We start from the raw sequence: 14,534 nt of genomic DNA, 5'->3' as shown, positions 1-14,534 counted from the left end.
TATGCAGGATGAAAAAATTTTAACCTACTTCATAACACAACTGTCTTAATTAGTGTTTAAACTTTTAACAAGGTCTACTCATGTGGTTATCTAAAATGCTTCTTATGTCACCTATATAGTAGCATAAAAATATAGATTACAGCCAGGCATGGCAGCTCATGCCTGTAAGCCCAGCACTTTGGAAGACTGAGGCGAGAGGATCGCTTAAGCCCAGTTCAAGACCAGCCTGGGCAACACAGTGAGACTCCGCCTCTACAAAACATTTTTTAAAAATTAGCCAGGCATGGTGGCACACACCTATAGTCCCAGCCACTCAGGAGGTTGAAGTGGGATGACTGTTTGAGCCCAGGAGGTCAAGGCTACAGTGAGCCATGATCGCAACACTGTGCTCCAGACTGGGCAACAGAGCAAGACCCTTTCTCAAAAAAATATAGAAAGATACACAGATACACAGACAACATGAAAAATTTTGATATAAAATGCTTAAGAGCTATAAATGGAAAGATAGTTCTTTAGGCCCAAAATATGTAAGTCCTTAAGTTTCTTATTTAAAAAGAAATAAGGCTGGGTGAGGTAGCTAACACCTGTAATCCCAGTACTTTAGTAGGCCAAGGCAGGTGGATCACTTGAGCTCAGGAGTTCAAGATCAGCCTGGGCAACATAGCGAGACCCTGTTTCTAAAAAAAAAAATACAAAAATCAGCAGGACTTAGTGGCACACGCCTGTAGTCCCAGCTACTCAGGAGGCTGAAATAAGAGGATCACCTGAGCCCAGGGAGGTTGAAGTTTCAGTGAGCCCTGATCATTCCATTGCACTCCAGCCTGGTGACAGAGCAAGACCCTGTCTCAAAAAATAAAATAAATAATAATAATAATAAGGCCAGGCGTGGTGGCTCACTCCTGTAATCCCAGCACTTTGGGAGGCCAACACAGGTGGATCACCTGAGGTCGGGAGTTCGAGACCAGCCTGACCAACATGGAGAAACCCCGTCTCTACTAAAAATACAAAATTAGACAGGCGTGGTGGTGCATGCCTGTAATCCTAGCTAGTTAGGAGGCTGAGGCAAGAGAATCGCTTGAACCCGGGAGGCAGAGGTTGTGGTGAGCTGAGATTGTGCCATTGCACTCCAGCCTGGGCAACAGGAGCAAAACTCTATCTCAAAAAAAATTAATAATAATAATAAATAAAAATAAATAAGAGGCCGGCGTAGTAGTTCATGCCTGTTGTCCCAGCACTTTGGGAGGCAGAGGTCGATGGATCGCTTGAGCACAGAAGTTTGAGACCAGCCTGTGTAACATGACAAGACCCAATCTACAAAAAATACAAAAATTAGCCAGGCGTGGTGGCGCGTGCCTGTAGTCCCAGCTACTCGGGCGGCTGAGGTGGGAAGATCACTTGAGCCCAGGAAGTTGAGGCTGCATGAGCCATAATTGAGCCACTGAACTTCAGCCTGGGTGACACAGCAAGACCCTGTTTCCAAAAAAAAAGGAAGACAGACAAAAATAAACAAAAAGAGTCTCAAACTAGAGACAGTTTAATTACTATGGATAATCATGACTAACCGTCCTCTCTGCCCACCTCTCACCCTATTTCCTCCTTGGTCAGTCAAGTTTTGAAAGCTGAAGTAAACAGAAGCAACAGATAGCAGAAATCTCTATCCTTCTGTTTGTCACTGATGTTATTTTGGTGACTGTCAGAAACAGAAGAGATGAGGGTTGCAGACATCAATATGTGTCAGAATTGTGTCCTTTACCTACCAGTAGGAGAGGCAGAGTGAGAGAGGAAGTATAAGTTAGTAGGAATAGGTCTGGACTGCGTTCACCACTCTGGGAATCAGTTTCCTCCTCTGCAAAAGGAAGTGTGAAGTCCCTTATGGTCCCTAACACCTCTTGATGACAAAGCAGATGCTCTTGCATTCCCTGATTATCTAACATCAATGTTTGCTCATTCAGAGGGTCTGAGAAAGAAGCGTAACAGATTGGATCAAGAAACAAAAGGAGGCTGGGCATGGAGGCCCATGCCTGTAATGCCAGTACTTTGGGAGGCTGAGGAGGGAGGATTGCTTGAGCCCAGGAGTTTGAGACCAGCCTGGGCAACATAGTGAAGACTCTATCTCTACAAAAAATTTTTTAAAAATTAGCTAGGTATGGTGGCACATGCCTGTGGTCCCAGCTACTTGGGAAACTGAGGTGGGGGGATCACTTGGGCCCCACAAGTCAAGGCTGCAGTAAGCGGTGATCACACCACTGCACTTCAGCTTGGGTGACAGTCAGACCCAATCTCAAACAAAAAAAGAAAAAACAAAAGGACATGTCTCCTCATTCATGAGAAAAAATATAAACTGAATTTGGGAGGCCCCAAACAGAATTATTTGTAATGCCTCCAAAATGCTTTCAAATATCTACACAAAACAAAATTATAAATTTGCAAATAGATGCAGGCATTTTCAATCAATACTCCACAAGATTGAATATACTATTTTTAAGATATCAATAATATTTCAAGAACCTATGATTTTGGCCTCCAAATTTGTTATAAGCCTTAACTTTAGGCAATATAACACAGTGACTGCAGTCTCTGGAGTCAGACAAACCAACATTCAAATCATGGTTCCTCCACGTACTGAATAAGCAACTTTGGATAACCACTCCCAGCCTGAGTCTCCTCATTTCTTTTTTCTTTTTCTCGTTTTTTTTTTGAGACGGAGCCTTGCTCTGTAGCCCAGGCTGGAGTGCAGTGGCACGATCTTGGCTCACTGCAACCTCCACCTCCTGGGTTCAAGCGATTCTCCTGCCTCAGTCTCTAGAGTAGCTGTGATTACGGGCACATGCCACCATGCCCAGCTAATTTTTGTATTTTTAGTAGAGATGGGGTTTTACTATGTTGGCCAGGCTGGTCTTGAACTCCTGACCTTGTGATCCGCCCGCCTTGGCCTCCCACAGTGCTGGGATTACAGGCGTGAGCCACCGTGCCCAGTGGAGTCTCCTCATTTCTAAGAAGGGAATAATAGTACCTACATCTCAAAGGGTTGCTGAAAGGGTTTAGAGATAATCTGTAAATTAGTGCTTGGAACAAAATGAATGCTTAGTAAATGCTAGTTATTAATACCACTAAGGACTTCCACTATATCTTTTTCATCTAATGAACAAAATTCCTAATCAAACTGATAACTTTGAGTTTTTTTCATTGCCCTAGAATTTAACTAAGAAGCCCAATTTCTATCACATAAATTTCTAAACAAACAAACAAACAGCAAAATGTCATGAATCTCAAGTCCATCGTTTGTGATTCTCTTCTGAGCCTGGAATACACACCAAGACCCTTTCCTTCAATCTGCATCACAAACTTTTACCAAACTGAGCAGCCAGAATTCTCTTAGCCTAGCCAGATCTTAAGTGATAGGCAGACATACTAGCAATGCCTCTCACATTTTTTGAGTTTCAGAGACTTACTTGGTCAATTCCAATACATACATTTATTTATTTATTTATTTTTTCTTTTGTAGAGATGGGGTTTCACCATGTTGCCCAGGCTGGTCTCGAACTCCTGAGCTCAAGTGATCCCTCCACCTCAGCCTCCCAAAGTGCTGGGATTACAGGTGTGAGCCACTGTGCTGGACTCCAATACATACGTCTTAAAAGGAGATAATAATCTCCTTTGGAAGAGTTTAAGGTTTTTTTTTTTTAATCCCTTAAATGTACTGAAAGCACATCTCTATCACTGAGAGCTGACTGAAATTTGAATCTGAAACCCATGAACCTGAATGCCTCCCAAAGGAAATAATACCAGATCAAGCAAAGGTACTCACGGATCAAACTCATGGATAACACTTTCAAATCTCAGGACAGCAAAGAGACGAGTGGAGAAAGCTGCAAAAACCAGAGTTAATATTCTATTGGTAATGTGCCATGAAAGAACAGCAGATATAGTATTATAATGAAGACAGTATTATCCAGTAGAGAGGTCACAGAAAATATAAAATAATCCCTGAATAAAGTCTTTATCCATCTCTCCCCACATAAAGGAAACAAGAGAAGTTTACTTTCCCCTGACAATGGCATCTACATTTTCCACTTTCATAGGTCACAGTTAACTAATTATAAAAGCCTACAACATTACATTCACCTACTAATACCAAACTCAACTTACATGGTCATCTTTTATATACGCTGACTCCCCCACCATACACACATAACTAACCTTAACCTTGGAGCAAAGTAATAGGTATGGCAAACAAAATTATACCTAGGACTCATGAAGAGCCAGAAAATCTAAAATACAGAGTAAACTCTCAAGAGACTTTCAAAAATACTATAGGAGGCACCTAAATTGGAGATAATTGTCTTTTACAAAAATCAGTTATCCAAGGGTCCCCAATATCACTTTCAGCCCTATGAGAAAATAGAATTGGCACAGCATGCTTCCCATTCTTTCAAAGATGATCATAACCCTCTTTTTTTTTTTTTGGAGACAGAGTCTTGCTCTGTTGCCCAGGCTAAAGTGCAGTGGTGCAATCTCGGCTTATTGCAACCTCTGCCTCCCTGGTTCGAGCGATTCTTGTGCCTCAGCCTCCCAGGTAGCTGGGAATACAGGCATCCACCACCACACTCAACTAGTTTTTGTATTTTTAGTAGAGACAGGGTTTCATCATGTTGGCCAGGCTGGTCTCAAACTCCCAGCCTCAAGTGATCCACCCGCCCCAGCCTCCCAAAGTGCTGGGATTGCAGGCGTGAGCCACCGCATGTGGCCCATAGCCCTGACTTTTATATTCCTTTTATTTTGTCTTCATAAAATTATACTGATGAGGAATGGAAAAACATAACAATCTGCTAAAAAGAACAAGGCATTTTAAGATAGCGATTTTCAATTTTTTTCTAGACTTTTTTTTTCTATCCCCAAAGAAAGAGAGGTTCACATGCACACTCACATAATACAGCAGCCATTGACAGAATGAGAAGCTTCAGAAGTGTGTCCTGCTTCTCATAGGACAATCGCAAAAATCCAAACTTAGTCATCTTGACATGAATGGGTGGCAACACACAACGATCAGCTAAAATGAAAAAGTCAAGACCACAAGATATTGAACACCTTCAATTTACTTAATTCTCATATTTTATGATGAGAGGGAATCATAAAGGACGTAGGAGCTAGCAAAAACACCAGAGAGGGTCAAGGCTAATACTAGTATCCAAGCCTGGCCTGAAGTATGATCAACTTGCAAGGAAGTAGGCACAAGTCAGGTCTATGTGTCAAGACTAAAATGGAGTGGTCAGAATAAACCATCCATAATTCTATTTCCCACTCCTTCTCAGCTAACAAGTACATAAGCACAATTAGCAATAGTATAGCACAAGGAAGAGATGAAAAAATAAACAGGAAAGACTGGAAATACTGAAAAATAATAAAATGGAGAAAGACAGCACTCAGGAAAAGGCAGGACTGTATGGGGTGGGCGGGGTGGGGAAAGCAGGAAATAAACATTGAGACCAGAAGTGCAAGCCCCAGCAATTTTGGAGGCTAAAGAGGGAGGATTGCTTAAAGCCAGGAATTCAAGACCAATCTGAGCAATACAGCAAAACCCCATCTCCACAAAAAATTGTTTAAAATTATGCAGGCTTGATGGTCTGCACCTGCAGTCCCAGCTACTCAGGAGGCTGAGGCAGGAGGTGGAGGCTGCAGTGAGCTAGGATCACACCACTGCACTCCACCCTGGACAACAGAGCCAGACCTCCTCTCTTTAAAAAGGAAAAAAAAAAAAAAAAAAAAAAAAAGAAGTGAAAGGCATTAAGAGGAAAAATAGAAGTCACGACTGAATCAACACAATTTCGAGCCCTAAATTTAAACTTCAAGTGAATGGCTATAAACTTTTTTCTTTTCCAAATCCCAATGGGGCTGTCGGGTCAACTAACAGCATACCTGATAACTAATGCAGGTACAATCATGCACTCAAAAAGAGGAGGAGGTACACAAACACAGATCCACTGTGCTCTCAATCCCATATATCAGACTGTAACGACTGCTCAGATCTATACCCGCTTTCAATCATCTGTCTCAAGGCATCTCTGTAACTGACAATGCTGATTTAAGAGACTGATTAAATTACACAGAGACAGTTTGATGGCATCAGATGATAATCTAGAGGGAAAGAAAACGAATTTTTCCTACTGAGGCAGAAGAGTCAGGGGATAAAAAAAAGTAGATTAAAATGTTGAGGGACACTATCTGTAGGCAGTTCAAAATGGAAATCACATGACAGATATGAATTATTTATATAGCAATATAGCATTAATCTACCATAGGTTAGTTATTCTTGTATAAGACAGTACCACTATCTTTTTTTTTTTTTTGAGACGGAGTCTTGCTCTGTTGCCAGGCTAGAGTGCAGTGGTGCCATCTCGGCTCACTGCAACCTCCGCCCCCTGGGTTCAAGTGATTCTTCTGCCTCAGCCTCCTAAGAAGCTGGGACTACAGGTGTGTGCCACCACGCCTAGCTAATTTTTGTATTTTTAGTAGAGGCGGGGTTTCACCATGTTGGCCAGGGTGGTCTGGATCTCTTGACCTCATGATCTGCCCACCTCAGCCTCCCAAAGTGTTGGGATTACAGGCATGAGCTATCACGCCCGGCCCTACTTTCTTAAATTACAAGGTGATCAAGGGCTAAGTTACAACGACTATAACAAAGGATACTAACATCGTTCAAGACGTTTTGCTTTTATTCTTCTTGACTGACACATAATTGTACATATTTATGGAGTGCAGTGTGACATTTTGGTACATGTACATAATGTGTAATGATCAAGTCAGGAAATAATTAGTAGATTCATCACCTTGTTTTTTTTTTTTTTTGTCTTAGGAATATTCAAAATCCACTCTTCTAGCTATCTGAAAATATACAATAAATTGTGTATTTTTGTTAATTATACTCCTGATAATAGTTATCCTATAGAACACTAGAATTTATTCCTATCTCGTTGTACTCGTGTATCTCTTAACAAACCTTTGTCTATCCTCCTCCATGAATCTTTTTTCCCACTATTATTGGAATAAAGGAGAAAAACAACAACACTGGACTAGGTGGAAGGCATATAGAATGCTAGCCCCAACACTGAGAAGTCAAGCATGTTTTCCATAATTAACTGTCCCAGAAGAGCAGTTTTAGAAATGTGTTTAAGTATAGTCCCACAGGGAAACCTTACTTTGCAACTAAAAATAAAGGCCTAACTACTCCAGGAGGTCAACAATCCAGCCATATCTCTCAGGGTTTGCAGCTGTTTTCTGGAATGCCTGAAATAGGAACAAACTTAACACCACTGCGTTGATATGAGCCACACACCAAAATGAGACCGCTAGGATCTCTACTTGAAAACTGAGTACACGAGCTAGTCATTTAGGGCAGGGCCGTAAGGGAGATTTCATCTCGTGCTCTTTGGTCACTGTCGCACACCGCCAAGCAAATAAGAGCAAAGACACCTTTCTTAAAACACTTACCAATCTGCTCTCCTCAACTGTGCCCTGCAAGCTGTGGCATCTCCTGCCACCCTACCTCTAGTTTCCTACACTGCAATTTCCCCAGCCCCGTCTTCCTACACACGTTTCCACACCCTCTCACAATCTTTTACTCTCTTCTCCCTTCCGGTCCCTCCAGCGGGTCCCACCTCCCTCTTCTTCCCACCCTCAAAGAACTGACCATCTCTGATACTCCTCAGCGCGGGACACTCATCACCCAGCATCCTACGCGCCTTCCCCCCCATAACTAGTCCCAGGACCCAGTCTTTCCCACGCTCTGTCCTCAAGACCCACCTTACCCTCCCTCCCCAGACCTTCACATCCTTCCATCCAGGAAGCCCCCACACCACGCCCCACGCCCCCTCCTCCGCAAGGCCCTAAGCTCTGCTCTCCACCCCCATTTAGAGTTTTGCCTCCTGCACTTCGTTCAGCCCCATCAACGCCATGGACTGCACCTGCCGCTGATTTTCAAGTTACGTTCTACGGCTTTCCCACCTGGCCGACTCTCCTAAACGATCCGCGGGGCTCCCTCAGCCATCCGTTCAGCGGCGCACCCAACCCTGGCAGCAGCCGGGTCCGCCTCCCGGACCGCTCCCCCGTTGGCTGGCTCCAGGCCAATAGGACGCTTCGAGAGAGCGATAGGATCGCGGAACTGTCTGTCAAATCCGAAGGCGTAAACCGGACCGCGATTCCAGTTGTTAATTGGTCATTACAGCTATCACTTAGCAGTCTAGAGGCGGGTCTGTATGCTCCCGCCGAGCTGTCATAGGCCGCCGCATAGGAGTCAAGAGCGCGGAAAGAACGCCCCCCAAGCAGTTTGGTTGAGGGCCGAGGAGTGACGTGTCGGTTTGCGGACCCACGGGGAGTCGCGGTGGAAAGGCGCGGCCCGCTGATTCCCGTCATGTGACAAGAAGCGGAAACTACGCTGAAATAGGCCCTGGCTCCAGGTCCCAGTAACTCGGAATGCGGAGCCGCTCGTCTCCGTCTTTTTTAAGGTAGAAATTGTTACCTAATACAAGGTGAAAGGAGAGGAGGGAAGCATTTTCTGCTTATTTATTCTCAATTAAAACTCAAACGCTTACTGGTCCAGACAGTTCGTCTTTTGCAGGATGTGCCTGATAGTTGACTCGAGCTTTTACTGTGCTGTAGTAACTGCAATGGACCTGGGAACCTTGACAGAGTTCACAGCCCCTGGTTTTGTGAAAGAGCGTGCCTAGGCCTAAAGGGGTTGTCGGGGCTAAGCTGGAAGCGTGTCTACTGCCGGCTGAGACAGCCACCGCCGCGGAGGCACAGCCCTCCCCAGCAGCAAGCGGGCTTCCTCGGGAGACGGGAAGGCAGCCCGGCCATGCTTAGTCAGTTCAGCCCTTTGTTAAAATACCCGCCAGAGAGCCGCTCTCCCTATCCTAACTTGCCTCTCTTCTCTCGCACCCCACGCGCTCCCCGACCCCCAATAAGTTTGCTGAGGGCAGAGAAGGGGACGCAGTTTCAGCAGCAATTCCATCATCAGACTCGCACGTATACACCTTTATCCTCAGGCACTTGCACTCCCTGCGCGCCTCTTTGAACCAAGGCTCCACCGCAGAGAGTGGGAACGTCCCGCAGCTCTTCGAACTTGTTGCCTCTGCCACTCACGCAGCTTCCTATTCTCCCATGAACGGAAGCCACCACTTATTGAAAGGTCATTATTTAAATCAGTGCTTCAGAATCACATGTATTTTTTTCAAAATTCACATGACCAGGCTCGCCCCAGGACGTTATGATTCAATAGATCTGCTTTTTTTGTTTTGTTTTGAATAGTAAGTAGGTGTTCGATGTAATTTTACGTTAGCAAAAGGAAACTGAAGCCGAGCCTGAAGGAGTTAACAGAACTTGAAGTAAATGCTTCTTCAAAATAGGAGTTTTGGTCGGGCGCGGTGGCTCACCCCTGTAATCCCAGCACTTTGGGAAGCCAAGGCGGGCGGATCACGAGGTCAGGAGGTGGAGACCATCCTGGCCAACATGGTGAAACCCGTCTTTACTAAAAATACAAAAATTAGCTGGGCGTGGTGGCGCGGTAATCCCAGCTACTTGGGAGGCTGACACAGAATCGCTTGAACCAGGGAGTCGTAGGTTGCAGTGAGCCGAGATCGCGCCACTGCACTCCAGCCTGGCGACAGAGCTAGACTCCGTCTCAAAAAAAACAAAGTATTTTCTCTTTTAAAAAAAAAAAAGCGGGGGGGTGGGCATTAAAATTAGAAAGATTGTTCAAGTTTTTTTTTTTTTTTTTAAAGTACTACCCTAAGAATATTAAGGCCGGTCGTGGTGGCTCACGCCTGTAATCCCAGCACTTTGGGAGGCTGAGGCGGTGGATCACCTGAGGTCAGGAGTTCGAGAACAGCCTCACCAACATGGTGAGACCCCATCTCTACTAAAAATACAAAAATTAGCCGGGCTTGGTGTCGGGATCCTGTAATCCCAGCTACTTGGGAGGCTGAGGCAGGAGAATCACTTGAACCCAGGAGTCGGAGGTTGCAGTGAGCCAAGATCGTGCCATTGCACTTCAGTCTGGGCAGCAAGAGCGAAACTCGTCTCAAAAAAAGAAAAAGAGAATATTAAGATGTTAGAGTTTTTATTAGTTTTTTCAAAGTAGGCGGGGCGCGATAGTGGGCTCCTGTAATCTCAGCTACTCACGAGGCTGAGGCAGGAGAATTGCTTCAACCCAGGAGGCAGAGGTTGCAGTGAGCTGAGATTGCGCCATTGCACTCCAGCCTGGACAACAGAGCAAGACTCTGCCAACAACAAAAAAAAATTAAACATGTTTCTTAAAGAGAATATATTTAAGCTTCCAAGTGATGAAATTAAGTAAACCTTTTCACAAGTTAAAATGTACTATTAACAAAGTTTGGGGTCGGGTGCGGTGACTCACGTCTGTAATCCCAGCATTTTGGGAGGCCGAGGCGGGCGGATCACGAGGTCAGGAGTTCGAGACCAGCGTGACCAACATGGCAAAACCCCGTCTCTACTAAATATACAAAAATTAGCCGGGCCTGGTGGCACGTGCCTATAATCCCAGCTACTCAGGAGGCTGAGGTAGGAGAATCGCTTGAACCCGAGAGGCAGAGATTGCAGTGAGCTGAGATGGCGCCATCCATCGCACCAGCCTGGGCAACAGAGCAAGACTCTGTCTCAAAAAAAGAAAAAAAAAAAAAGAACAAAGTTTGAAAATCTAATCCTATTTTTAGGATGAGTCTTTGATACCAGTCCATGAGGAAAGGCTTATTTGTGAATAAAATCAAGGGAAAACAAACTCATAGAAAAAATCTTTATAATTATTATAAACAAACCTTGAGGTCCAGGTGTCATGGTTCAAGATAGTAATCCGAGCACTTTGGGAGGTTGAGGCAAGAGGATGGCTTGAGGCCAGGGGTTGGAGACCAGACTGGGCAACATGATGAGATGCAGTGTCTACAAAAAATAATTTTTAAAAATTAGCTAGACATGGTTGTGCTGGCCTGTAATCCCAACTACTGAGGAGGCTGAGGCAGGAGGATCGCTTGAGCCCAGAAGTTAGGCGGCAGTGAGCTATGATCACGCCACTTCACTCCAGCCTGGGCAACAGAGCAAGAAAGACTCTGTCTCTAAAATAAAATAATAAATAGGCCGGGCACGGTGGCTCATGCCTGTAATCCCAGTACTTTGGGGCACCGAGGCTGGCAGATCACCTGAGGTCAGGAGTTCAAGACCAGCCTGACCAATGTGGAGAAACCCCGTCTCTACTCAAAATACAAAATTAGCTGGGCATGGTGGCGCATGCGTGTGATTCCAGCTACTTAGGAGGCTAAGGCAGGAGAATCTCTTGAACCTGGGAGGCGCAGGTTGCGGTGAGCCGAGATTGCGCCATTGCACTCCGGCCTAGGCAACAAGAGTGAAACTTCGTCTCAGAATAAAATAAACCTACAGTTTATACATGAATTATAGTGTATCAGATAATCCTCCCTGCTGATTTATAAGTCCAAAAGTTTTGAACTGGTTCAGAAAGCAATGCTTTTACTATTTCATCAGTTGCTTAAAAGGAATGTTTTGATGTAGAAGTTAGAACTTATTTGTAGAGCTTTTGATTTTTCTTAAAGTATCAGTTTACCTTTCTTGTGTATCATTGATTAAACGAAACTCATGCCTTCATCTCATCTGTAGCACACCAGAGTAATAGTATCTGTGTTCTCGAAGCTGTTCTCTCCAGAAACCACGTTTCTAAGTGTGTGCAAAGTTGTATTACTGGGATTTCCCCTGAATGCATTTCTGGATTCCACTGTTTCATGTTATTTGGTTGGGTGTTTCGTCTTAATAAGACATCGTTCTTTATTTTTTTTTCATAGATTATCATCTGATAAGACATCTTGCTATTGCTTAGATTTATTTTTCACTTTTGATGAATTTTTTTTTCAAGTAAGTGTTTTAGAAAAGCTGAATGGAAGCAAACATTGCCTTTGCGTGTTAGAAAAATCTGTATTTTGTCCTTAATAGCATGGCTGGGTTTAGAATTTTAGGAACAAAATTGGGACCCACCCACCCTACCCCGTATGCACACAGACACATAAAAGCACACTTTCAAGGCGTTGTGACTACATTGTCCGTGATCCACTGTGCCTTAAGAAATCTGATGCCAATCTGAGTCACGTTCCTTTATGGGTAATCTATTTCCCTCTCTGATAAATTGTTTTTCCTTAGAGATTTCATCTATGTGTTTTATCTTCTTTCATTTTTTTCTGCTTTACATTTGGCAGGCCCTTTCAGTCTGAAAACTACAATTTGTATCATCAGTTCAGGAAATGTTCTTTGATTTTATTCATCTCCATTTTTCTATTCTCATTTTCTGAAGTTGCTGTTGGACAAATGTTTTATCTCCTGGTTCTTGGATACCTTTACCATTCTTAACTTTTTCTTGATCTTTTTGCTGTATGTTTCACTAATTTAGCCTCTTCAGTGTCACTTTTTTTTTTTTTTCCCTTGAGACAAGGTCTCATCTGTCACCCAGGCTGGAGTGCAGTGGTATGATCTCAGCTCACTGCAGCCTCAACCTCCTGGGCTCAAAGGATCCTCCTGCCTCAGCCCTTGAGTAGCGGAAAACACAGGTGTGAGCCACCACGGCTAATTTTTATATTTTTTTGTAGAGACAGGGTTTCACCATGTTGCCCAGGCTGGTCTCAAACTCCTGCATTCAAGCAATCCACCCACCTCGGCCTCCCAAAGTGCTGGGATTACAGGTGTGAGCCACCGCGCCCAGCCAAATCTGTTCTTACTTTATGGATGCAGTAGCTTCTGAAATCTCTGTGAAAATAGTTACTAGAATTTTTTAAATTACCTTTTGTTTCCATAATTACTTAAATGTCCTCCAGAGCCAGGTGTTGTTATTTGTGTTTTGGAAAAGCTGCTGAGCTGATTCCGATGTTGATTCCTCGTGAAGAGGAATGATTAGAGGAACTTACCTAAGTGATTAAATGGTCATTGTTTTCTTTCTCTAGGTCTCAAAGCACTACAGAATATTTAAATTTGAAATCAGAATGAGTACAAGGAGAGGCTGGACATATGGCCTAATTGCTTATCTTACTCAAAGATTCCCTGAATTCCAGTGTTTTATCCAGCTTTGAGACCTATGGAAAAATAGCTGATCATGTAATTCTTGAAATTTTTGCATAGTCATTTGCTTGTCAGTCTCTCTCACTGGACTGTCAGGTCCTAGAAGGCAGTAATCATATCTTTCTGGTTCACCCTTGAGTCCCCAGTCCCTTGCTCAGTACCTGACAGAGAAGGTGCTCAAAGGCTTGTTACGTGATTAAGTCATAATTCCCTCACTTGATCCTTCAGTGGTTCTGCAGATTCATTTTAGGTCCATCCAAAATTTGTACTGGTGTATGGCTCTCGTTGTTACGAAGGTGTAAATTACACTGACCTGAAGTCAGCTTCCTTTTAACTGCTGTAGGTTATACAACTTAGGCAGAATATCGTTTTGTTTTTTTTATTTTGAGATGGAGTCTCACTCTGTCGCCCAGGCTGGAGTGCAGTGGCGCGATCTCGGCTCACTGCAACCTCTGCCTCCCAGGTTCAAGTGATTCTCCTGCCTCAGACTCCTGAGTAGCTGGGACCACAGGTGCGTGCCACCTCGCCCAGCTAATTTTTTGTATTTTTAGTACAGACGGGGTTTCACCATGTTAGCCAGGATGGCTTCGATCTCCTGACCCCATGATCCGCCCGCCTCGGCCTCCCAAAGTGGCGTGAGCCACTGCACCCAGCCCAGAATATGTTAATAAAAGGTGAGATGACTGCTAAACTATCTATTCCACCCCACTACTGATGAACAGATAACCTTCACCAGAGCAATCTCAATGATGGAGGTAAACACACATAAAGGAGCAGAATGAACGTACTACTGCTATAATCAGAAAATAATATTTGTGGGTGGAAAATAAGGAGACAGTGAATGGACAACTGTAGTTGCCTTTTCTCTCATAGATGCTATCCTTTTATTAAGTGCAGAGCAGTTAACACATCAGTACATGAATGTGTCATTTAAGTTTCTAGCAGACTTAACATACTCAGATCTAAAGCATCTACTTTCTAATTTTGAGAGTTGCTGTAGCAGACAACTTAGTTCTACAGATAGAATAAAAAGGGTTGTGTTTTCTATTACATATACCTGTCCAAGCTGTGATGTCTATCCCTTGAAAAGTGCTTCTGGGAACAATTCCTCAGATCCTACTGGTTTTGTGATTAAAACTCAACCAAATTTTCATTTTTAGTTTTGTGAGCTCCCTTGTTTTGGTTACTAATTATTAGTCTGCATCAAACAGGTATTCTGAACTTGGCAAAAATAGAGTCTAGTCTCTTTTTGACCCATTTCCTAATCACTGCTTTCAGTGACAATACCCTCGTGAAAGGCAAGAAAAATGTACACTGCTTTGTGTATATAACTCATTTGAGATTGTCACATTTCTGTTATCACAGATATGCCTAATCTAGCCTTTATACAAAAGGCTTGGCTGCTCAACTAT

The 14,534-nt window shown here is 43.7% G+C and overlaps 2 protein-coding genes across 8 annotated transcripts in view; one reads left to right on the top strand and one right to left on the bottom strand.

Annotated features, from left to right (window-relative positions):
* The window catches only part of STT3A (STT3 oligosaccharyltransferase complex catalytic subunit A), a 28,477-nt gene extending 20,398 nt beyond the window's left edge, over nucleotides 1-8,079 (bottom strand). Inside the window, exons 1-3 of one of the 3 annotated variants that reach the window (XM_063727987.1) lie at nucleotides 7,962-8,079; nucleotides 4,928-5,050; nucleotides 3,809-3,869 (exon numbers count right to left, since the gene is read on the bottom strand). In XM_063727987.1, the coding sequence (XP_063584057.1) occupies nucleotides 3,809-3,869; nucleotides 4,928-5,015 (149 nt within the window). In that variant the 5' untranslated portion in view covers nucleotides 5,016-5,050; nucleotides 7,962-8,079. 3 annotated transcript variants of the gene reach the window in all.
* Nucleotides 8,080-8,325: 246 nt separating this feature from the next.
* FEZ1 (fasciculation and elongation protein zeta 1) overlaps nucleotides 8,326-14,534 on the top strand; it is a 140,101-nt gene continuing 133,892 nt past the window's right edge. For 2 of the 5 annotated variants that reach the window (XM_054525358.2, XM_063728262.1), the window contains exon 1: nucleotides 8,326-8,501. The gene's annotated coding sequence lies outside the window, so the exon portion shown is untranslated. The remainder of the gene's footprint in view (nucleotides 8,502-14,534) is intronic. The other 3 variants (XM_054525356.2, XM_063728261.1, XM_063728260.1) reach the window with 3 other exon arrangements.

The sequence above is a fragment of the Pongo abelii genome, chromosome 9 (assembly GCF_028885655.2).
Source record: "Pongo abelii isolate AG06213 chromosome 9, NHGRI_mPonAbe1-v2.0_pri, whole genome shotgun sequence".
Taxonomy (NCBI): Eukaryota; Metazoa; Chordata; class Mammalia; order Primates; family Hominidae; genus Pongo; species Pongo abelii.
Note: the sequence above shows the minus strand (reverse complement) of the source record. Positions and strands in the feature narration are given on the sequence as shown.